The 21,469-nt window shown below is 53.0% G+C and overlaps 6 protein-coding genes across 6 annotated transcripts, besides 9 other annotated features; 4 read left to right on the forward strand and 2 right to left on the reverse strand.

Annotated features, from left to right (window-relative positions):
• Positions 1 to 1,576: part of a mobile genetic element that runs on past the window's edge.
• Positions 1,535 to 1,589: a mobile genetic element.
• Positions 1,590 to 1,843: 254 nt separating this feature from the next.
• Positions 1,844 to 2,805, forward strand: EKO05_0004887 (uncharacterized protein; the record flags this gene model as incomplete). The annotated part of the gene is made up of 2 exons (XM_038939508.1): positions 1,844 to 1,942; positions 1,993 to 2,805. 2 exons carry the CDS (start codon positions 1,844 to 1,846, stop codon positions 2,803 to 2,805), a joined length of 912 nt encoding a protein of 303 aa, XP_038799432.1.
• Positions 2,806 to 3,250: 445 nt separating this feature from the next.
• On the forward strand, positions 3,251 to 3,925 carry EKO05_0004888 (uncharacterized protein; the record flags this gene model as incomplete). Its single annotated transcript, XM_059636482.1, has 1 exon — positions 3,251 to 3,925. The coding sequence occupies one exon, from the start codon at positions 3,251 to 3,253 to the stop codon at positions 3,923 to 3,925; it is 675 nt and encodes a 224-aa protein (XP_059492465.1).
• A 696-nt stretch (positions 3,926 to 4,621) lies between these two features.
• On the forward strand, positions 4,622 to 5,053 carry EKO05_0004889 (uncharacterized protein; the record flags this gene model as incomplete). The annotated part of the gene is made up of 1 exon (XM_059636483.1): positions 4,622 to 5,053. One exon carries the CDS (start codon positions 4,622 to 4,624, stop codon positions 5,051 to 5,053), a length of 432 nt encoding a protein of 143 aa, XP_059492466.1.
• A 602-nt stretch (positions 5,054 to 5,655) lies between these two features.
• On the reverse strand, positions 5,656 to 11,348 carry EKO05_0004890 (Fatty-acyl-CoA synthase system; the record flags this gene model as incomplete). The annotated part of the gene is made up of 3 exons (XM_038939424.1): positions 5,656 to 5,766; positions 5,820 to 10,774; positions 10,823 to 11,348. The coding sequence occupies 3 exons, from the start codon at positions 11,346 to 11,348 to the stop codon at positions 5,656 to 5,658; spliced, it is 5,592 nt and encodes a 1,863-aa protein (XP_038799434.1).
• Positions 11,349 to 11,370: 22 nt separating this feature from the next.
• Positions 11,371 to 11,409: a tandem repeat.
• Positions 11,410 to 11,659: 250 nt separating this feature from the next.
• Positions 11,660 to 11,704: a tandem repeat.
• A 696-nt stretch (positions 11,705 to 12,400) lies between these two features.
• Positions 12,401 to 12,435: a tandem repeat.
• Positions 12,436 to 12,916: 481 nt separating this feature from the next.
• On the forward strand, positions 12,917 to 19,219 carry EKO05_0004891 (Fatty-acyl-CoA synthase system; the record flags this gene model as incomplete). The annotated part of the gene is made up of 2 exons (XM_038939404.1): positions 12,917 to 18,089; positions 18,144 to 19,219. 2 exons carry the CDS (start codon positions 12,917 to 12,919, stop codon positions 19,217 to 19,219), a joined length of 6,249 nt encoding a protein of 2,082 aa, XP_038799435.1.
• A 229-nt stretch (positions 19,220 to 19,448) lies between these two features.
• EKO05_0004892 (uncharacterized protein) lies at positions 19,449 to 21,029 on the reverse strand (the record flags this gene model as incomplete). The annotated part of the gene is made up of 4 exons (XM_038939208.1): positions 19,449 to 20,204; positions 20,259 to 20,363; positions 20,431 to 20,660; positions 20,711 to 21,029. The coding sequence occupies 4 exons, from the start codon at positions 21,027 to 21,029 to the stop codon at positions 19,449 to 19,451; spliced, it is 1,410 nt and encodes a 469-aa protein (XP_038799436.1).
• Positions 19,573 to 19,607: a tandem repeat.
• Positions 19,615 to 19,646: a tandem repeat.
• Positions 20,271 to 20,335: a tandem repeat.
• Positions 20,608 to 20,630: a tandem repeat.
• Positions 21,030 to 21,469: the final 440 nt, after the last annotated feature.

The following is a 21,469-nucleotide window of genomic DNA, read 5'->3' on the forward strand; positions in this document are numbered from 1 at the left end:
TTACGTTGTCTGACTTGCTTACAGAAGCGTGCTTTATTAACCTTTCTAGGTAACTAGAACACTGCACTACTATAGTACTCCTGCTGTTACTGCAAGTCTAAGGTTTTACTCTTCTTTTTATGCTTCTTCTACGTCTTTAGAGTCTTTTTAAGGCTATCTATCTTATACTAGAGGAGTAAGGTTTTAACTAAGATATAGTAGATTAATTATCTTATCTTTTTAATATTACTCTTACTCTAGTTTTTAACTACATGCCGTAACAACATCTCTATTTTAAGCTAATCCTTGTTACTATAAACAGACAATAAGGACCTATCTAAATCTAAGCTCTCTAGTGTTTTAACAAAGCAGTAGAGGATAATATTAGAATTAAGTAGATAGATACCTGTTGCCTTAAAGGACTTAAGTATTAGCTTTTTAGTAAAGCTACACATCTACGCTGGCCAGAATAGGCAGAAGAAGTCTGCTCTAGTAATAGGTGTGTTATTTTAAGCCTTATAGATGTGTGTTATAACTACTTTTAAGTACGCTATTAATAGAGGCTTAAACAGCACTATATTAAGCAGCTAGAGCGTTTAGGTTAAGTAAGGGGGAAGAACAGCTAGGAGGATCTTATAGTTATTATAGTACTTAATAAAGTCTATTGTTACGTAGGATCTGTAGCTATCTAGTATTAAAAGCCTCTACTTTCTTTATACTTTCTCCTTAGTATAGTAATTAAACACCTACTTAAGCTAGGCAAGGCCTATATCCCTATTTGTCCACCCTAAGGAAGATAATATAACTATTACAGAGTGTTTTTCTAGCTTAATTTTAGCTACCTAGTCTAATTTAATGCTAGCATTAGCTAACTTATAGATAATGCCTAGCAGCAGTACTATTCTATTACTACACACACACGCTATAAGCGTCTACTAAGCTTAGTTACTATCCTAGATAGATGCTTTAATCTCTCCCTTTATCTATATACACTTACTAAACATATGTTTTATTCTGCCTATAATACTAATTATAAAGCCCTTCTTATCTATATTATATATATAGCAACCCTTAATAGAGTATTTAGAGATTTTGTGCTGTAGTAGGTTAAAGTAGAGCGTATATTTATTATAGGAATTAGCATTATAATATAGTTAATCTATCCTAGTAGAGTAATACAAGATAAGATAGATAGAGTACTTGTTAATAAAGCAGGTAACCTAGCTCTTACTAACTAGATTTTAAGCCACTAGCGACGCAAAATTCTAGATTATCTCTCTAGTAGGTAGTAAGTAACAAGTACTAAGTAACTCTATATACTTTATAAGCTCTATCTCCTGTTATAGCGTTAAACGTTGCTAGTTAATATCCTTAGTCTCCTAGGAGTCCTAAACGTGCTTGTGTCTCTAAGCTAGAGTTACGCAGTTAACGCTAAACCTAGTAGCAAAATGCTAATACACAAGTTTTTTACCTAGTTTTAGCGCATTAATTGCTGTAAGCACTTTGTTAATAGCTGCTATAGTTGTTAAGTTACAACGCGTCAAAGTATGGTGTAGTTGTGATGATTTGGTTGTTGCGCGACTCCGGTTGTTGCGCGCACGGACACGGTAGCGTGTGGAGTCTGAGGCAAGTCAGCCTCGTGGCTTTTTGGTACACCGGTTCTTTGCAGCTTCCCCGCGTGACGAGAATTACGATCGTTACCATTTCCACGCCAGCCTTGTCGCACTTGACACTGTAAATTGGTGCAGAGCACGACATGGCATGCTCTTATGGCATATCTGCCGCCGCTCTTGACAATATAAAGCGCTGATGATTGATCAACCAGCGCGTTCTTGGGACAACAATTGCCCCTGCACCGTTACAAATGCCCCCTTTCACCTTCCCGGCTTTATCAGCGGGGCCGCCTTCACGCCGTAATTGGTATAAAGAACTACTGGACGATCCAGCGTGCCGTGGTAACGCAGTCAGTGGTATCCATCAGATAAAATGTGTACTTTCGCTGATAACACCTAGTCACGAGTTCAAGAAGCCTACAAAACCCACCGGGACTCTTGGAGGGCGAAACAGATCGAGTTGTTCAATGTTGCAGTGGCAAACCCAGTCACACCGGATCAGGCCCTCATCAAGCATCTGGCTTATCAAAAGAGGCTTCAAGATGATCACGATCTCAACGAGGGGACAAATACAGACGTTCAGGAAGTCAACTGTTGCGTCATTTGGGCAAGGCCTCCTCCAGCTATCCTGGATACGATACAAACCATCCAAAAGAGTCTAGCCAGACTTGTTGGCAACGATCTGTATACAATACCGCGCAAAGACCTACATCTTTCCATGATCGAACTGTCACATCGTCACTCCGTACAACAACTATGCTCTGTAGCTGAAGAGATTGGAACATCACGTATCCAGGAAATTCTCAATCTGGTCTCAACCTTTGACAAGCCTGAACTGGTCACACCGCAGATCAGCTTCGACAAAATGGGCATTGCACTGAATTTCCTACCGTCTGACAAAAAGAAAATCACGTATCATCATTTGAGGAGCGATATGCACGCTATGGCACTGGACAGTGGGATTGGCGGCATTGATATGTGCTACACTGCACCATCAGCACATGTTACTATTGGAAGGTTCATCGGCAACGATTTCTTCGAAAAGTCTGAAGCGAGAAAAAAGTTCGTCCAGCTCATGAAAGACCTGAACACGGAACAAGTAGGAGAAGACGCGTCATGGGTTGTTGGTGAAACACAAGGACTCGAGTTGCAGTTAGGATACCTGAAGTTCGGAAGAGAACGTGAGAAGGCAGACATGGTCGGTACCGTATGAGAGCCGAGGAGTGAGAATCAAGAATACCGGCCTTAAGTGCAGAATCTACAGATCGAGTCCATATCCTAAGTCTTGAAATCATCAGGCTCTAGGTGCCTTGTTATGTAAGAGACTGACAGCAAAAAAAAGCGAATAAATACCTCAGCAATGGGCGTACCGTTTATGCAGGATAGATATGTACAGCACGATGGCCGCTTCGGGCCCAAAGCAAAACGCTCTTCCTAGACAAGAAATGAGCTGACCTTAAATCAAAGTGCAAGTGAAAGAACGCGAGACTGGCTGTCATAACAGCGGATATTGGAGTCATCGTGCTGTGCACATGCCTTCACTTGAAAGAAAGTGGGATACCTTCACAGCTAAGTCTTCGATCGACCGTAAACTTCGCTCTTTCCCTCCACCTCCCCAGTAAACATCACAACCTACCTAACGGGTGCGATTGTTAATTATGCATCTACCTCTCCTTTCGTTCTTACTAGCTATGCTAGCAGCTACATCGACGGCTTACAACTGCTACAGCTATCCCTTTCCGCTCAATGGCATCTGGGTACCTGGTCAGAATATTTCCATTCCTGACAACAGTGTCCAAAAGTCTATCGACAACAGCCCCGATGGCATGGGCAGCGCTCACATCTGGGGTAATCCTGAGGGCCCCATTCCTTGGGAACGCGATGAGAACAACCTCTTTACTATCAAGTACTGCTTCATCCGCGACTATGACCGCCGCCATTTGGCCGACATGTTCGAAACCGCTATCGAGGAGTGGTGGAACGAGATTGGTCAAGCGGGTTCACATTCTGGTCATGGTCTCGCCATAAAGGAGCTCACTGACGAGAATGGCACCCCTGTGTACTGCATGGACGGCTCCGCCGAGGACAAGTGGAACAAGAACGTTCCATACGACACCCTCCCTATTGAATTCACTGGTGGCCAAGAGGGATCATGCTCCAGCACTATCGGTCTGCGGCGTACTAAACCGCCAAAACCGTGGAACATGCGATTGTCCATTGACAGTCCAAGTCTCATCCAGGACACTATGCACGAGCTGGGTCATGTGTTTGGTAAGTCGACACCCCACACTTTGATTCACTTCTCGTTGATTCTTCGCAGGCATGGAGCATGAGCACCAGCGCGCCGACCGCGACAAATACATTCAAGTCCTCTACCGCAATCTCCATGACCACCGCTCCTGCTACCAGAAAGCCAAGCTTCGAGAACCCAACATCAGCGAAGACGACCTCTGTTTGCACTACAAAAAGGCAATTGAATACGGCTGCGACTGCCGTGAGTATATTGCTGGCGTCAGCATCAACGGTGAGACGATCAAGGCCTTCAGCAAAGAGTTCGACTACGAGAGCATCATGATGTACAACTCTAACGACAACGCAAAGAAGGATTGCATTGAGAAGTTCGATCAGTGTCCGCTAGCGCGCTGGAAGGATCCGGAAGATCATAGCAAGGGGACGATGCGGGTTGCCAATCATGCGGGCGTGGTGTCGGATTTGGACTATAAGTGGGTGAAGTTGACGTATCCGTGGAAAGAACCGGCAAACTGAAAGCGCTGATTTGGATGCCGTCTACTACTGCAAACTCAGACATACCTGGCGGATGACATCCTGACTCTAGAACAAAAGTCGAGGTGCCGTACTCTTGAAGGTCATCGTGGGGCACACATGTCTGATCCGATACTAGAAGCAGGTAGTTGATGGAACGAGTCTCATGATATGTGTATAGAGACTCAACATGCGTGATGTGTCATGTCGAAAGACCACAATCAGCAACTTGACGTGTGGGAGCGAGTGAAAGCCAAGAACAACACATGTCGAATGTAAAAGCCGTGAATGCCACAACATCAACATCTGGAGAAATACCGCAAAGGCAAAAGAAGCGCCACAAAGTCGCACAAACAATGAAACAGTGCTCACCTCAACCACTCAACACAGCTCAACAACGAACGCTTACCTACTCCAATCATACCTTCACTCTCCGCCACACCCCTGCCATAGCGGCCAACATTCCGAACGCGCCCGAGCTTACAACCTCAACGAAATCCTGGGGGCTCAACACCTGCACGCCCCCACAGAACCGCAAGCGTCGTACCTGCAGGCCACCCGTTAGCCTTCCTCAACCACCGGGGGGGGGGGGACCAAGAGCGGACGGCAGGGAGCTGCAGAACAGGCCAACGCACGCCGGGCCCCCCCTTCCCCCCTCCTCCCGTCCTCTTGTAGTTAAATCCACCGCGGCGATGTGAAAGGCTAAAGCCACCGCGGTGAAAGGCTGTGGGCGCCGCAGCGCAGGGCGAAAGCGTCAGGCGGTACCCACTCAACTGTCACATGCTGTTTTTTTCCTGCTGGCATGTGAAAGCGCACGGGCAAACGCCGTCGCGATTTCGCACCGAAAAAGAAACGTCCACCGAGGGGAGCTCCCGATCCTAGAGCTTGAGCACTGATTCCCGTACCGTAGTTTCCGTTCGCTTGAGAAGCGAGCGGTAGCCAAGTGCCTTTGTGTCGGGTTCTGGGAATTGCAGAGCTTATCCTGACGACAGGGTGGCACTAGTGGGACGGGAGGGGCTCTAGCATGCACACGATGCTTTGTCCTTCATTGCGTTATCGCACGCACACATTGCAGGGTTGGTATGAACTTTGTTATCGCAGGCTGAAGTGAGAGAATGTCCTCTGTAAACTGTCTTGAATTGCATTATAATGGATAACAAGGTGGTATGGCGGGTTTAATCAACGGACGAGGCTCCTGACACCCACGCCCAAGCGAACAAATACATCTGCTTCCAAGATTTTGAGTCATCTTCCGTCTATACGAGTAACATCAACAGCAACGCATGCACGGGCAGACTCCCTAGAATTGCGCGATGGCGACAGAAACAGCCTGTTCATCGGAGTGGCTGATGCTGATATTGATGCTCTTCACGCCGACACGCTTGGCCTCTTCTTGAGCGTGGCCAGAAAGCTAGAGGGTAATTAACATTGATGTCAATATCAAGGTGTAAAAGGATAGCTTACCTCAACGACCGGTGCACCAGTCTCATCGTTACCAATCTCAATGTCCTTCAGAGCAGCACCTGCGCCCTTACCCTTGACACCGAGCGACTTGAAGACGGCTTCCTTAGCTGACCACTTGCCGGTGAAGCTGGCCTGAGGGTTAGCAGCCTTCTGGCAGTAGGCAATCTCCTTCTCGGTAAAGTTGCGCTCAATAAAGGTGTCATTCTCGATGTTGATTGCATTGACGCTCTCGACGTCGACACCGACCTTGGTGTTTGCCGAGGCGGTAGCCTTGGTTAGCGACTCGACCATCTTTTGGGTCTCCTCTGCCTTCTTGTCCTTCTTGGGGTCCGCAGCATCCTTCTTTGGGTAGCCATAGGTGGCGGTCTTCTTGTCCAGAGCAACACGTGCACGGGGGTTGAGGAATACCTCCTGCATCTTGTCATCATCGTAAGGAGCCTTGTCTTTTGCGCGGAACATTGTGTTGTTGATGAGACCATCGTGGAAGTAGCGGTAGGCCTTCTTTTGTCGAGCCTCAACCTTCTGCTTGTAGGCAGCAAACTGAGTGTGCTCGAGAGCGGCGTAGAGGTACTTGGGATGGATACCAATTGCCTGAGCGCCCTTCTGACCGAAACCAAATGAAGTGACGGAGAAAGCCTTGATGCCATCGGTCTGGATTGCTTGCGAGGGGTAGACGATGTAGTCGAATTGCTCCATGATTTTGTCGACGTTGTCCGCGTTCCGGTTACCGGGCACAAGACCTGTGTTGAGGACCTGCAAGCAGCCGTTGAACATCCATGCTCCAGCAGCACCCTTGGGGTGACCGGTGAGGTACTTCTGGAAGATACCGAGCAGGGCGTTACCCTTCTTGCGACCGAGATGACGCATCTGCTCGCAAATGACACTCGACTCGTTCTTGTCGTTGGCGACAGTGGATGTGCCGTGGAACGATGCGACGTCGAGGTCGTCGATGGTGAGACCCCAAGTAGCAAGAGCGCCACGGAGAGGCGCAATGCGGGGGTCCTTCTTCCAGAAGTTGTTGCCGAGGCTGTTGAGTGCGTCCTTCTCCTGTCGTTGAGCCTCAAGCTCAATGTGGTTGGCACGCTCCTGGAGGTATTCGGCCTCGCTGAAGTCCTCAGAGACAGAGTCCTTGATGGCGGCGACTTCCTCTTGAAGGTACAGAAGCTCAGACTCCTGCCATTGTTTGATCTGCTTGCGGCGAAGTTCCATCTGGCGCTTCCTGTACTTGATATCAAGCAGAGGCGAAGGGAATTTAGAGGCTTGCTCACGAGCAGTGGTCAAAACACCCTTACCGGGGGCAGGGACCGAACGACCAATCTTGTCAGTAGCGGTTGCTGTGAAGCCAAGAACACCATAGATGGGAACACCCATGTCGAGCGCCAGCTTGGCATCCATGATGACCTGCATACCGCAGCCTTGCGATTCCATGAATCCGTTACGGGTGGTGGTAGTAGGGCGGGACATTTCCTTGGGGGTGCGGCCATGTGCAAACTCGTCCTCGGCGTTGCTGGTGGCCTTCATGTTGGCGAACTCGTAAGAGCCCTCCTCCTGGAAGTCATCGAAGCCACCAACGAAACAGACACGAGCCTTGCCCTCGACGATGGTATCGTAACCAATGTCAATGGACTCGACAGCAGTGGCGCAAGCACCGACCGGAGTCTTGATAGGACCAGTAGACGACATGAGCAACATATTGACCCACGCGCTCATGGTGTTGATGAAAGACTCCTGAAGAATGTCTTTCTGGACAGGCTTGTCCAGGAAGCGGTCCTTGTACATTCCTCTCAGAGCGGTGGTACCACCAATACCGGAACCTACACAGTTACCAACTTCCGACAAGTGGACGTACTGGTAGAACTCATAGGGATCGGTAATACCGCTGGCAAGCAGACACTCTGCTGTCGACACAAGGACGAACAGGGTGACAGGGTCGACCTGAGAGATGATATCATCAGGGACACCGTACTTCTTTGCGTCCCAACCAGTGGGGATCTGACCAGCAACAAGGCGATCAAAGCGCAAAGCCTTGGGAATGATGAGGGTGGCACCCTTCTTCATGCGAACAGTGTATTCGCCGGACTCTTCGATGGCGAAGATCTCGACCTTGTCGCCATGCTGGCGCTTGAACTCTTCGGCAGTCTCCTTCGAGGCCTCGAAAGGATCAAGGTCCTCCTCGATTTGGATCTCTTGCATAAGCTGCTTCTTGTTGGGATCGTAACCGTTGAACAGCTCTGGTTCGATGAGACGAATACCACTGTGCTCGAGGATGTACTTCTCGTACTTGGGCTTGACGTCCTTGTCGTCGACGGGCTCGCCAGTCTTGGCATCTACCCAGCCAGAGTAACTCTTACCCTTGAGCGGGCCGTTGTGGTTCCTGATGAGACCCATGATCCAGGCCATTTCAAGACAACCTTCGAGTGAGAATTCGCCGTAGGCTTCCATCTCCCAGCGGGTCCTGGAGTTACCCCAAGGACCGACCTCAGCGAAACCGGTAACAACGACAACCTTCTCAAGGTCGACCATTCCCTTCAGGTCTTCGTTGAGAGGCTTGACTTCAGAATCCCAGTCAGGCAACGTAGGGAAGTCAAACTTCATGTTGGCTCTGGGCTCTATCTTAGCCTTCTTGTACAGAGCCTCGCTAGCCTCGCCGTTGACGACCTTGTTTTCGATGGCGTTTTCCTTGATGACAGCGCGGCGGACATCGCTTGTCTCGGTGAGTTCTTTACGCAGATCGGTCATGAGGTCCTTGAGGTTGGGGATGTACTGGAAGCCACCGTTTAGGTCAGCCCACACAGGCTCGATCTGGCAGAGGTTGACAATGGCCGGTGCCATCAGACCAAGCAAGTTGAAGGCCATCTCCTGCTGAGAAAAGGTACGGACACCGTACTTCTCAATGCCTTCAGCAACGATGTTGTTCGCACCCATGAGACCAGTACCACGAGTCCAGCCAATAACAGCACCGCAAATCGTGAGGTAGTTGCTCCAGCTCTCAGAGTGCCACCTTGAGAAGAGAGTCTCAAGAGACATCTTGGACTCTGAGTACAGACCGTCGTTACCAAAAGTACCGTGGTTAGGAGAAAGGGGCAGGATGACCTGAGCCGGGCGAGTCTCGTAGCCAAAGGCCTGCTTCTGCTTCTTCACTGCACCGAGCATGCGGAGGAGGTTGGTCAACATGATACGGTGAGCAAGCTCAGACTTGGAGTCGATGCTATCAATCTCACGACCGTTCTCAGGAATGGCAGCGAACGGCACGATGAGGTCAAGGTCCCAGCCCAGCCCCTTCTTGGGGTCGTAGATGTAGTCTACGAGTGCCTCAACATCCTGGTTGCTGCCCTGATTGAAGGGGACAACAATGAGCTGAGAGCCACGAGCACCATAGCGAGTGTACATGGACTGGTAGTACTCGGTGACCTCGCGGGAGAACCTGGACGTGGTAACAACAACCTTGGCACCACCGCTGATCAGACCCTGCAGGACCTGAGCGCCAATGGAGCCGGCGCCAGCGCCTGTCATCAAGGCATATTTGCCCTGGAAAGTAACACCATTGTTGGCAGCGTTCTCGAGACAGTCAAGGTAGACACCTGTCAACTTCTTGCTGTATTCCCAGCCGTGGTCATCCTTCCTCTTCAGATGAAGGAAAGGAATGGTCTCGACCTTGCCCTGCTTGGTAGAGCCGTTGGCACGGCCATTGCGGCCACGCTTTCCATTCGCGCCCTTGCCGTTCTCGCTAGGCATGATCTGGCCCTCATTCATCGAGAGCGAGCGAATGACATTGCTGTACAGACTCTTAATCTGCAGCTGCGACGACTTGGATAGCTTGTGTTGCTGCTTGATCAGCTTGTAGATACGCTGCAAGTCGTTCTGAACCTTTGTGCGATTGCCGTACTCTGAGAGCTTGCCTCCTTCGGCCATCTCACGAACGTAATGCTCCAGCTTGCGCACACTTGCGCGAGGAGCCTCCTTGTAGTTCATGTTGCCGCGAGCATCGATCTCGAGGTGGGGTGCAGTGGGCACGGCGACATCCTTGTAGACAGGAGCCTCGTTCAGAACGTCTCGGCAGTTGTCGATAAGCTGCTGGCCAAGCTCCTTTGCGAGTTCGTAGGTTTCACCGCGCTCGGTTGGGCAGTGATCCATGTGGTACTGCATGAAGTCCAGGAGGAGAGGATTCGATCGGTTCATGATGGCGATACAGCGGCTGACGATCTCGCGATCAACGGCCTTGAGCTTGCCGAAAATGATGTCGTAGTACATGGTAAGGGCGTCTTGACGCGCCCAGTTCCAGGACGAATCGTAGACACGCGCCTTGAGAGGAGTGAACTGAGGCTCGATTCCAGAGGCGTAGAACTCGCCGTGCTCGGTAGTCCAGAGGTCCAATTGCGCTTGGAGCGCAGTCTGTGCTTTTGTGGAGTCGATGAACGACTTGTCACCAGCGCGCAGGTCGATCTTGAGGTATCTAGCGAACAATTCCAGCTGCTGCTTGAAGAGCTGGCGCTGGTCCTTGGTAAGGGCATCCATGGCCGCAGGGTCCATCATCATGCCTCCGCCCGCACCGCCGGCATCACCGCCGGCCACAGGGGCCGACAGGCTGATACCAGCAATGGATGCGTATTTGTTGGCCTGCTCGTCCAAGAAGGCCTTTCCGTCGCTCTCGGACGCGAGACGTGCCGCCGGCTCGTTTGTGATGGCGAGCAGCAAGAGTCCGTCTTGTCGTCCTTGGGCGAGACCCCATCTTGTTTCCAAGTGCTTTCGCACGGCTGTGATGTTGAAGCCACCAGGCATCTTCGAAGACACCATACGGGCGATGAGGGAGGACGATTGCTTTCCAAGCTGACCATTGAAGGTAGCCTGCATCGAAGCACCGAGCTCGTCGAGGGGCGTATCTTCGGGCTTCTCGGGGGTGGAACCGAATTCCTTGCCCAGGTCTCCGAGAATCTCGTTCTGGAGCGTGGACTTGCCTGCAGGTTTGTTAGCTCGAGTTGGTGTGGACGAGTGCAGCTACTCACCTCCGACCAAGTCCTTGATGGCTTTGCTCAGGGGTATGTCCAGGAGAGGCTTCTTCAGCTTTTGGGCAACCAGTGCGCGCAAGATGTCGGTCGCTGTGACGGGTGCGTCTGGCACCTGAGCGGCTGGGCCAGCGCTGGGAGCCGAGGCGGCGGCCACAGGGGCGGCGGCAGCTGCGGGGGCAGATGAAGCAGCTGCTGGAGCTGCTCCGCTGGTTGCGGGAGCCGCCTCTGGCTCGTCCTCGACAGGGTCCACGTCGTAGTAGATGTCTTTGGCGTCCTTGTTGTAGCACAGAATCTGGCGCTGCACCGACAGCGCAGCGTCGTGAGCTTCGTACTTGGAGGCCAGTGTGCGCTTGGCCATTACACCGAGCGTGTCTGCGGGACCGATTTCGACAATGCGCTCTGTGGTGTTTTCGCCGAGAACGACATCCTGCGTCTCGATCCACCTCACAGGCGAGGCGAATTGATATGCAAGCAGCTCGATGAGCAGCGTGTGCGAGAGCTCCTGCTCGACCTCGGGACGCATGGTGGAGGGGGGAATGCGTGGAGTGCAGGTGCAGGTGCAGGTGCAGGTGGAGGTGGAGGTGGTGGTGGGACGAGTCGGTGTATAAGAGAGTGCCTGCCAAAGCTCGCCGGAGCTCAATGGGGTATCTCTAGTCTAGTATGCGGCGAGGGAGGGGTATAGTACAGCACTGCCTAAGGAGGGAAGCAGCAACGCCGAAGAAGCGCACTGAAATTGGCGGTGGAGAGGGTGTTGCTCGCAAAGAAGCTCGAGACAGGAAGACAGACGAGGACGAGACGAGCGAGATGGCGTGCCCAGAGGCAGGTGGAGGATTAGTGGGAGAGGTGGGAGAGGTGGGAGAGGTGGGTGAGGTGGGAGAGCAGTCGAAAGCAGCAGGAACACAGCACCCAGCGCATGCACGGTTTATCTCGTTGGCTCTCGTTGGAATGAAAGAGAATTCATTGGACGTGTGCCTCGGGTGTTGAGGATTTGTGCACCGCTCTAAAAGTCAGGCATCCCTGCGCTCTAGCCGTGCGTGCTCTGGCTCTCAACACAAATTTCGCCTGAGCTGGCGAGAGAGAGCCAAAGCGGTGGGAGTCGCGAAGCCAGTGCCGGCCAGGGTCCGATCCACGCAGGCCCGCATCCGTCTCCAACGCTGCGCTCAACAAGCTGCAGTCGTTTGGGCCATGCATGCGTCGTGCCTTCTTATCAGAGCAGGTCGGCGCACGTCACTCGCTCGCAAAGGACACGCGTGGTGGGATGCGCCCAGTGCTGCCGTTGCCGTTGCCGTTGCCGTGTTGATGGCTCCAAGGGGTCCTCTAGTCCTCTAGTCCGCGCTGCTCCCCAACGCCTTGGCCGCAGGAGGCACACCCATGTCCAGCATGTCCAGCACCACACCCCCCTGCCATGCTAGCGCGCCTCCAAACCGAGCTGGAGGAGCAAAAAGTCAACAGCTCGCTGCTCGCCGCGGACAGTGAACACGCCATCCTGCGCCGCCCGATCATTCCCTACACCTCCACCCATCTCGCTGGCCCTTCCTTCCTCTCTGGTTGCTCCTCATATACCCTTTTGCACCTCTGCTGCCTGCTGCCTGCTGCCTGCCGCCTGCTGCAGTGGAGTACCTGAACCCACACGCCACACCGCACATCGCAAGGGAGCTGCGAGCACCAGCAGTCCGCACGGATTCCCGAGCACCGCAGGCTGATTAGTTTCTACCTGATCCAGCAGGTACGCATTGAGTCTTGGTTGCGAGCCGTCGTCGATGTGGGCCATGTGTCTTGATCCTGGGTGTCTTGGGTTGTCCTGATAGCTCTCTCCTCCAGCGCTCGAGCACTCTTGCCCCCCGAGTCCCCGCCGAGTCTGAACCAAAGCTCACAACTCTCCAGACGCACCTTCCTGTGCACACCGTTCCTTCCCTGTTACCTGTAATTTAGTCCACAAACGTCTTTGGTAGAGGTAGGCACCTCCCTCACTTCACTGTCGTCTGATGTCACGGCGACCGCCGCACCAGCCCCTCACGCCCCAAAATCCAGAACGACGGCAAAGCTAACACGCGCGCGCAACACAGCTCCCCAGGCGTCCACCCCCTCAGCATGTACGGATCAGGCCAGCAGACGGGCATCTCGACGCCACGCTCTGCAGCAAATCTGCGCCCGCTCATCCTCACCCACGGCTCGCTCGAGTACACCCTCCTCATCCCGACCGCCCTCCACTTCAACGCCCAGCAATTGAGGGACACCTTCAAGCAGACACTCCCCGCGCCCACAGACGAACTTGCACAGGATGACGAGCCCTCTTCCGTCGTCGAGCTGGTTGCCCGCTACCTCGGCTTCATTGCCAAGGAGGTAGACGAGGGCGAGGACCCTGACTCTTTCGAGGAGGTGCTCAAGCTGGTCCTCACCGAGTTCGAGCGCGCCTTCCTGCGCGGCAACGAGGTGCATGCGCTGGCCGCAACGCTGCCAGGCATCACGGAGAAGAAGCTGGAGACAGTGCGGTCATACTACGCAGCTCGCGCTGCCGTCGAAAGGCCTATCAAGCACCACGAGTCTGCCCTCTTCCGCGAGGCCTCTGACGAGAATGCCTTCATCTACGCCGTCGTGGGCGGTCAGGGCAACATCGAGGAGTACTTCGATGAACTCCGCGAGATCTACAACACATACCCCTCGTTTGTGGAGGACTTTATTGCGGCCGAGGCACAACACTTGCTGACCCTGTCCCGCGACCCACGCGCGGAGAAGCTCTACTCCAAGGGCTTGGACGTCATGCGATGGCTGAACAACCGCGAAGCTCAGCCCGACATTGACTACCTCGTCTCGGCACCTGTCAGCTTTCCCTTGATCGGTCTTACACAGCTTGCGCACTATGTCGTTACCTGCAGAGTGCTCGGCAGCCACCCCGGCCACATTCGAAGCCGTTTCTCTGGTGTTACTGGTCACTCTCAGGGTGTTGTCACAGCTGCCGCAATTGCAGAGGCAAAGAACTGGGAGACCTTTGAGAGGTCTGCTAAAAAGGCTATTGAGATCCTCTTCTGGATCGGTACACGTAGTCAGCAGGCCTTCCCCAGGACTTCTCTTGCTCCCAACGTCCTACAGGACTCAATCGACAACAGTGAAGGTGTTCCAACCCCCATGCTGTCGATTCGTGACCTCTCTCGCAAGGCTGTCCAAGACCACATTGACGCAACAAACGCACATTTGCCCGAGGATAGGCACATCGCCATCTCACTGGTCAACAGCGCGCGCAATTTCGTCGTCACAGGTCCTCCCATCTCTCTGTACGGTCTCAACCTTCGTCTGCGCAAGGTCAAGGCTCCTACAGGTCTCGACCAAACAAGGATACCTTTCACTGAGCGCAAGGTTCGCTTCGTCAACCGCTTCCTTCCTATCACCGCGCCTTTCCACAGCAAATACCTCGCCGAGGCGACGAAACAGCTCGGAGATGACCTCAAGGATGTCAAGATCGCTGCCAGTGACCTCGGTGTGCCGCTGTTCGATACACACACTGGCAAGGACATCCGTGAGTATGAATCCGACAACGTCGTTCCTGCACTCGTGAAGATGATCACCACCGATTCGGTTGAGTGGGAAAAGACCACTGTGTTCCCCAAGGCCACACACATCCTCGACTTCGGCCCTGGTGGCATATCCGGACTCGGTGTGCTTACCAACCGCAATAAGGAGGGAACTGGCGTCCGCGTCATTCTCGCTGGAGCTATCGACGGTCAGAACGCCGAGGTTGGCTACAAGCCCGAGCTTTTCGACCGCGATTCAGACCATGCGGTCACGTACGCTGTCGACTGGGTCAAGGAGCACGGTCCAAAACTCGTCAAGACATCCACTGGCCAGACGTATGTTGACACCAAGATGAGTCGAGTCCTTGGCTTGCCCCCTGTCATGGTCGCTGGTATGACCCCCTGCACTGTTCCTTGGCAGTTCGTCTCGGCCACTATGAACGCCGGCTACGAGATTGAGCTTGCTGGCGGAGGTTACTACAACGAGAAGTCCATGACCGAGGCCATCACCAAGGTTGAGAAGAACATTCCCGCTGGTCGTGGTATCAGCATCAATTTGATCTACATCAACCCCCGCGCTATGGGCTGGCAGATTCCGCTGCTTGCTAAGCTCAGAGCTGAGGGTGTCCCGATTGAGGGTTTGACCATCGGTGCTGGAATCCCTTCCATTGAGGTCGCCAACGAGTACATCCAGACCTTGGGCATTAAACACATGGGTTTCAAGCCTGGCTCTGTTGAAGCCATCCAGGCAACTATCAACATCGCCAAGGCAAACCCAACCTTCCCAATCGCGCTTCAGTGGACTGGAGGCCGTGGAGGTGGTCATCATTCTTTTGAGGATTTCCACCAGCCCATCCTCCAGATGTACGGTCGCCTCCGCAAGTGCGAGAACCTCATCCTCATTGCCGGCTCTGGTTTCGGTGGAGCGGAAGACACATACCCCTACCTCACTGGTACCTGGTCCACCAAGTTTGGATACCCCCCTATGCCTTTCGACGGTTGTCTGTTCGGTAGTCGTGTGATGACCGCCAAGGAGGCATTCACGTCTCCTTCGGCTAAGCAGGCTATCGTTGACGCCCCTGGTCTTGAGGACAGTGAGTGGGAGAAAACCTACAAGGGCCCTGCTGGCGGTATCATTACTGTTCGTTCCGAGCTGGGCGAGCCAATTCACCAGCTTGCTACTCGCGGTGTCATCTTCTGGCATGAGATGGATCAGAAGATCTTCGCCCTGGACAAGGCCAAGCGTGTACCCGAGCTCAAGAAGATGCGTGAATACATCATCAAGAAGCTCAACGATGACTTCCAGAAGGTCTGGTTCGGCAGGAACAAGAAGGGCGAGTCAGTCGATCTGGAAGACATGACATACTCCGAGGTCATTCAACGCATGGTTGATCTTATGTATGTCAAGCACCAATCCCGCTGGATCGACCCGAGCTTGAAGCGTCTCACTGGTGACTTCATTCGCCGAGTTGAGGAGCGTTTCAGCAAGTCTGGCGGCGAGTCCATCATCCAAAGCTACGATGAGCTCACTGATCCATTCCCCACGCTCGAGCAGGTCTTCAAGGCCTACCCTGAAGCCGACCAGCAGTTGATCAACGCTCAGGATGTCCAGCACTTCTTGCTCCTTTGCCAGCGTCGTGGACAGAAGCCCGTACCCTTTGTTCCTTGCCTCGATGACACCTTCGAATTCTTCTTCAAGAAGGATTCCTTGTGGCAGTCAGAGGACATTGAAGCCGTCTTTGGCCAGGATGTTGGCAGGACCTGTATTTTGCAAGGTCCCATGGCCGTCAAGTACTCCACCAAGGTCGACGAGCCAATCAAGGAGATTCTGGATGGTGTTCACGAGGGCCACATCAAGTACTTGTTGCGCGATGTCTACGGAGATGATGAGTCCAAGGTCCCCGTTGTCGAGTACTTCGGCAACAAGCTCCTTGCGGCTTCGGAAGGATTGGAAGTTGACGGCCTAACCGTGTCGCAGCTTGAGGACAAGACCATCTACCGTCTGTCACCCGCGCCGAACGCGACCATGCCTGAGGTTCAGTCATGGCTCCAACTCCTCGCCGGTAGCACATACTCGTGGAGGCACGCATTCTTCACGACAGATGTGTTTGTCCAGGGCCAGCGCTTCCAAACCAACCCCACCGCCAGGATCTTTGCCCCTACTCCTGGTATGACCGTGGAAATCACCCAACCCAACGACCCCAGCAAGACTTCAATCACGGTCAAGGAACTGCACCACGGCGCGAAGTACGTCAAGACTGTCGATGTCAGCATCAAAGACAAGGAGATTCTGCTTAACATGTACGAGGAGCGCACTGCCCTCGGATCTGCTGTTGCTCTTCCCTTCCGCTTCACCTACCGCCCTGATGTCGGCTACGCACCTATTCACGAAGTCATGGAAGCTCGCAACGACCGGATCAAGGACTTCTATTACAAGATCTGGTTCGGTGACGAAGCCTGCCCCTTCGATGCTTCAGTCACCGCCAGTTTCGACGGTGGTCGGGCCACAGTCACCAGCGAGGCTATCAACGACTTTGTCCACGCTGTTGGCAACACAGGCGAGGCTTTCGTCGACCGACCTGGCAAGGAAGTCTTCGCTCCCATGGACTTCGCAATCGTTGTTGGTTGGAAGGCGATCACCAAGCCTATCTTCCCTCGCGCCATTGATGGTGACCTGCTGAAGCTTGTTCACCTTTCCAACGGCTTCCGCATGCTTCCTGGCGCGGAGCCATTGAAGAAGGGCGACGTTCTTGACACCACTGCCCAGATCAACGCCGTCATCAACCAAGAGTCTGGTAAGATGGTCGAGGTCTGCGGTACTATCACCCGTGATGGAAAAGCTGTCATGGAGGTCACCAGCCAGTTCTTGTATCGCGGCGCGTATACTGACTTCGAGAACACCTTCCAGAGGAAGACCGAGAAGCCAATGCAGCTGTCTCTGGCCACTAGCAAGGATGTCGCTATTCTGCGATCGAAGGAGTGGTTCAATTTCGAAGAGCCTGAGATCGATCTCCTCAACAAGACTTTGATCTTCAAGCTCGAGACTTTCCAAAAGTACAAGAACAAGACCATCTTCTCCGAGGTTGAGACTGTTGGTGAAGTTCTCCTCGAGCTTCCCACCAAGGAAGTTATTCAGATTGCATCCGTCAACTACCAGTCTGGAACCGCTCACGGCAACCCTGTGATTGACTACCTGGAGCGTAACGGCTCTACCATCGACCAGCCAGTGAACTTTGAGAACCCCATCCCTCTGCATGGCAAGGCTCCATTGACACTGAGGGCACCAGCATCCAACGAGAACTACGCTCGCGTGTCTGGCGACTACAACCCCATTCACGTCTCGCGCGTCTTCGCTAGTTACGCCAACCTGCCTGGCACCATCACTCACGGCATGTACTCCAGTGCTGCTGTGAGGAGCTTGGTCGAGACTTGGGCTGCCGAGAACAACGTCGGACGCGTAAGGAGCTACCACGTCAACCTCGTTGGCATGGTTCTTCCTGACGATATGCTTGATGTCAAGCTTCAGCACGTCGGTATGGTTTCAGGTCGTAAGATCATCAAGATCGAAGTCAGTAATCAAGAGACTGAAGACAAGGTCCTTCTTGGTGAGGCCGAGGTCGAGCAACCGACAACATCCTACGTCTTCACCGGTCAAGGTTCGCAGGAACAAGGTATGGGGATGGAGCTATACAACAGCAGCCCAGTCGCTAAGGAAGTCTGGGACCGTGCCGACAAGCACTTCATGGACAACTACGGTATGTTACCCCGCAACTCAATAGCACTATCCCTCCTAACTTTTTTTTTCTTAGGTTTTGCCATTACCAATATCGTCAAGAACAACCCGAAGGAGCTTACCATTCACTTTGGTGGTCCCGTTGGAAAGGCCATTCGCCAGAACTACATCTCGATGACCTTCGAGACCGTCAGTGCCGATGGGTCCATCAAGTCTGAGAAGATCTTCAAGGAGATTGACGAGAACACCACTTCGTACACATACCGATCGCCCACCGGTCTGCTGTCAGCCACTCAGTTCACCCAGCCCGCTCTTACTCTTATGGAGAAGGCCTCGTTTGAGGACATGCGCTCCAAGGGTCTTGTCCAGCGCGATAGCACTTTCGCTGGTCACTCTCTCGGAGAATACAGTGCGCTTGCTGCGCTCGCCGAGGTCATGCCCATTGAGAGCTTGGTTTCGGTCGTGTTCTACCGCGGTCTTACCATGCAAGTCGCTGTCGAGCGTGATGAGACTGGTCGTTCCAACTACTCCATGTGCGCTGTCAATCCAAGCAGAATCTCGAAGACCTTCAACGAGCAAGCCCTTCAGTACGTTGTTGAGAACATTGCGGAGACAACTGGCTGGCTCCTTGAGATTGTCAACTACAACATCGCCAACATGCAGTACGTTGCTGCTGGTGACCTTCGAGCTCTCGACTGCCTCACTGGTGTAACCAACTACCTGAAGCAGCAGAAGATTGACATCCAGTCTCTCATGCAGAGCCTGTCAATGGAGGACGTCAAAGCACACCTGGTCGAGATCATCAAGGGCTGTGCTGAGCAGACGGAGGCTAAGCCCAAGCCTCTCGACCTTCAGCGAGGGTTCGCTACTATCCCGCTCAAGGGTATCGATGTGCCCTTCCACAGCACATTCTTACGTTCTGGTGTCAAGCCCTTCCGAAGCTTCTTGCTCAAGAAGATTCACAAGACATCCATCGACCCGTCGAAGCTGGTTGGAAAGTACATTCCAAATGTCACTGCGAAGCCTTTCGCTCTGACCAAGGAATACTTCGAGGATGTGTACAAGCTCACAAACTCGCCCAAGATCGGCAACATTCTTGCCAACTGGGAAAAATATGAGGAGAAGGGGGAGGAGACTACAGCTTCGGCATAGAGCGGTTGAGCTATAGTGATTTGGGTGTTATGAGGGCCTCTTGCTTAGACTTTTGATATCCGTTGGTAAAACAAGTGTTCGCTTAGGGAGCGATTAGATTTGTGTTATATAGGCCAATTTATTGATGAGCTTTTTGAATCCATGTCTCGAGTTGAGGCCTTCCGTTGTCATGTCGATTCCTGAATCGATCTGTGACTTGTGACCCTTGCAACTGTGCTACTTGTCAGGTCTAGCCTGTCAGGCCTGCAAGGAGCCCAGACAAACCGCCAGCGCCAGCACCAGCACCTTGACCTTCGCCACCGGCAGCTGCGCCACCTCCGAGTCCGCTGAGCAGATCAGCCAACCCGCCCGCTCCAGCACCAGCACCAGCACCAGCACCAGCACCAGCTCCGGCGCCTGCTCCTGCTCCTGCTCCTGCTCCTGCTCCGGCATCCGCACCTCCACCAAGCAGACTGCTCAGGATATTACCGATATCGAGGCCTCCACCTTGCTGTTGCTCTTGGCCGCCAGACTGGAGCGCCTCCTCAGCAGCGTTGTCCTGTCCTTGTTCCTGGTTCTGACCTTTTCCCTTTCCTTTTCCTTTACCACGGCCGTTTCCTTTACCACGGCCGTTTCCTTTACCACGGCCGTTTCCTTTACCACGGCCGTTTCCTTTCCCGTTGCCGTTTCCTTGCTGATCATTACCAGCTTGTGTGCCATTGCCTGCAGCGCCCTGTGTCTGGTTGGCTGCTGCTGCTGCGTCGCCGCCCACGATGGCTGTAGCGTTACCCGCGGCAGCTTGCTGGCCTTGCTGCTGCTTCGCTTTATCGAGTTCTTGCTGTGCTTGGTCGATTTCTTGCTGGGCCTTCTGCTGCTCTTCGGTTGCTTTTTGCTGGTCCTTTGCAGCGCGCTCGGCGTCGTTTTGGGCTTGCTTTGCGTCCTGCTCAGCCTGGTTCTGCAGTTGCTTGGCTTGCTCCTCCTGTTGCTTTGCGTCTTGCTGTGCAGCCTGCGATGTGTTAGGGTGGGATAAGACTGAATGCTTGGTGTTGGTTCAACATACCTTCTGCTCTTTTTCAGCTTGCTTCGCTTCTGCCTCTTGTTGCTTGGCTTGTTGCTTTGCTTCTTGCTTTGCTTGCTGTTGGGCGTCCTGTTCCGCTTGGCCAGCCTGGATGGTTTAGTACGCTGAGCAGAACTAGAAGGGTGATTCATCGAGGGTTTCTTTAGAGACATACTTTCTGGTCGGCAGCTGCCTGATCCTGAGCAGCTTGGTCCTGAGCAGCTTGGTCCTGAGCAGCTTGGTCCTGAGCAGCTTGGTCCTTTACGGCCTGATCACCAGCGGCTTGGTCCGGCGCAGCTTGTTGTTCGTGGTTGTTCTGTGCCTGATCAGTGGCAGGGTCAGCACCCTGGGCCTGCTCTGCTTGCTGCTGCTGCTTAACATCTGCCGCCTGTTGTTGTTGCTCGGCTATGGAAGGTCAGAGGTAACACATGGAACGAGTTGAGGACGAGACATACCAGCTGCATTGTCACTAGTCTGTTCACCTTCAGCTGCCTGTTCCCCAGCATCTTTGGCGTCAGTCTCCTCTCTTCCATTATCAGAATCTTGGTTCTGACGCTGACCTCCGCGAGCGGCCAAAAGAGCATTACGAAGCTCAAGAGTACGCTTGCGGAAACCGTAAACAGAGACCTGCTGTCGTCGATCAAGGTCAGTGACGGTTGTGGCGACATTTCCAGTCCCAGTTGCGACTACTGGGTCCGTGACGACGAATGGGGCCGGAGCCGCTGCCACCAATGAGGTGGACAGCAGGGTGAGAAGGGAGTATTCAATCTTCATAGTGGAGGCTTGAAGAAGAGGATTATCGAAAGGATTGTATAGAGGTGTATCAGATCAACTGTTTGTGATAGTAAAAGTGAGCTCAGCTCGCGAAAAGAAAGTAAGGTGGAAAGACGGACAGTGCTCTGCACCAAAGATCAAGAGAGGAGTCGAAGTCGGGCGTGATGTTGTAACCTTCTGAGAAGGCTACATATATACTCATACTGCTGTATGTATGATCTCAGAGATGTACTCGGCTGAGGCAAGCCCCAAGAAGAGTAAACCTGCCCATTAGGATACGTTCTTGAAGATCCCGTACATTCAATACACGCGCCGTTGGAGGATGCTTGTAGACATTCAGGCCGCGAAGAACAAATATAGACAGACCCACAGATCTGTCACGTTGAGCGGGATGCTTAGTTGGCGTTGACAGCGATTGACAGGAACGGCCGAGCCATCGA

Source organism: Ascochyta rabiei, chromosome 7, assembly GCF_004011695.2.
Source record: "Ascochyta rabiei chromosome 7, complete sequence".
NCBI lineage: Eukaryota > Fungi > Ascomycota > Dothideomycetes > Pleosporales > Didymellaceae > Ascochyta > Ascochyta rabiei.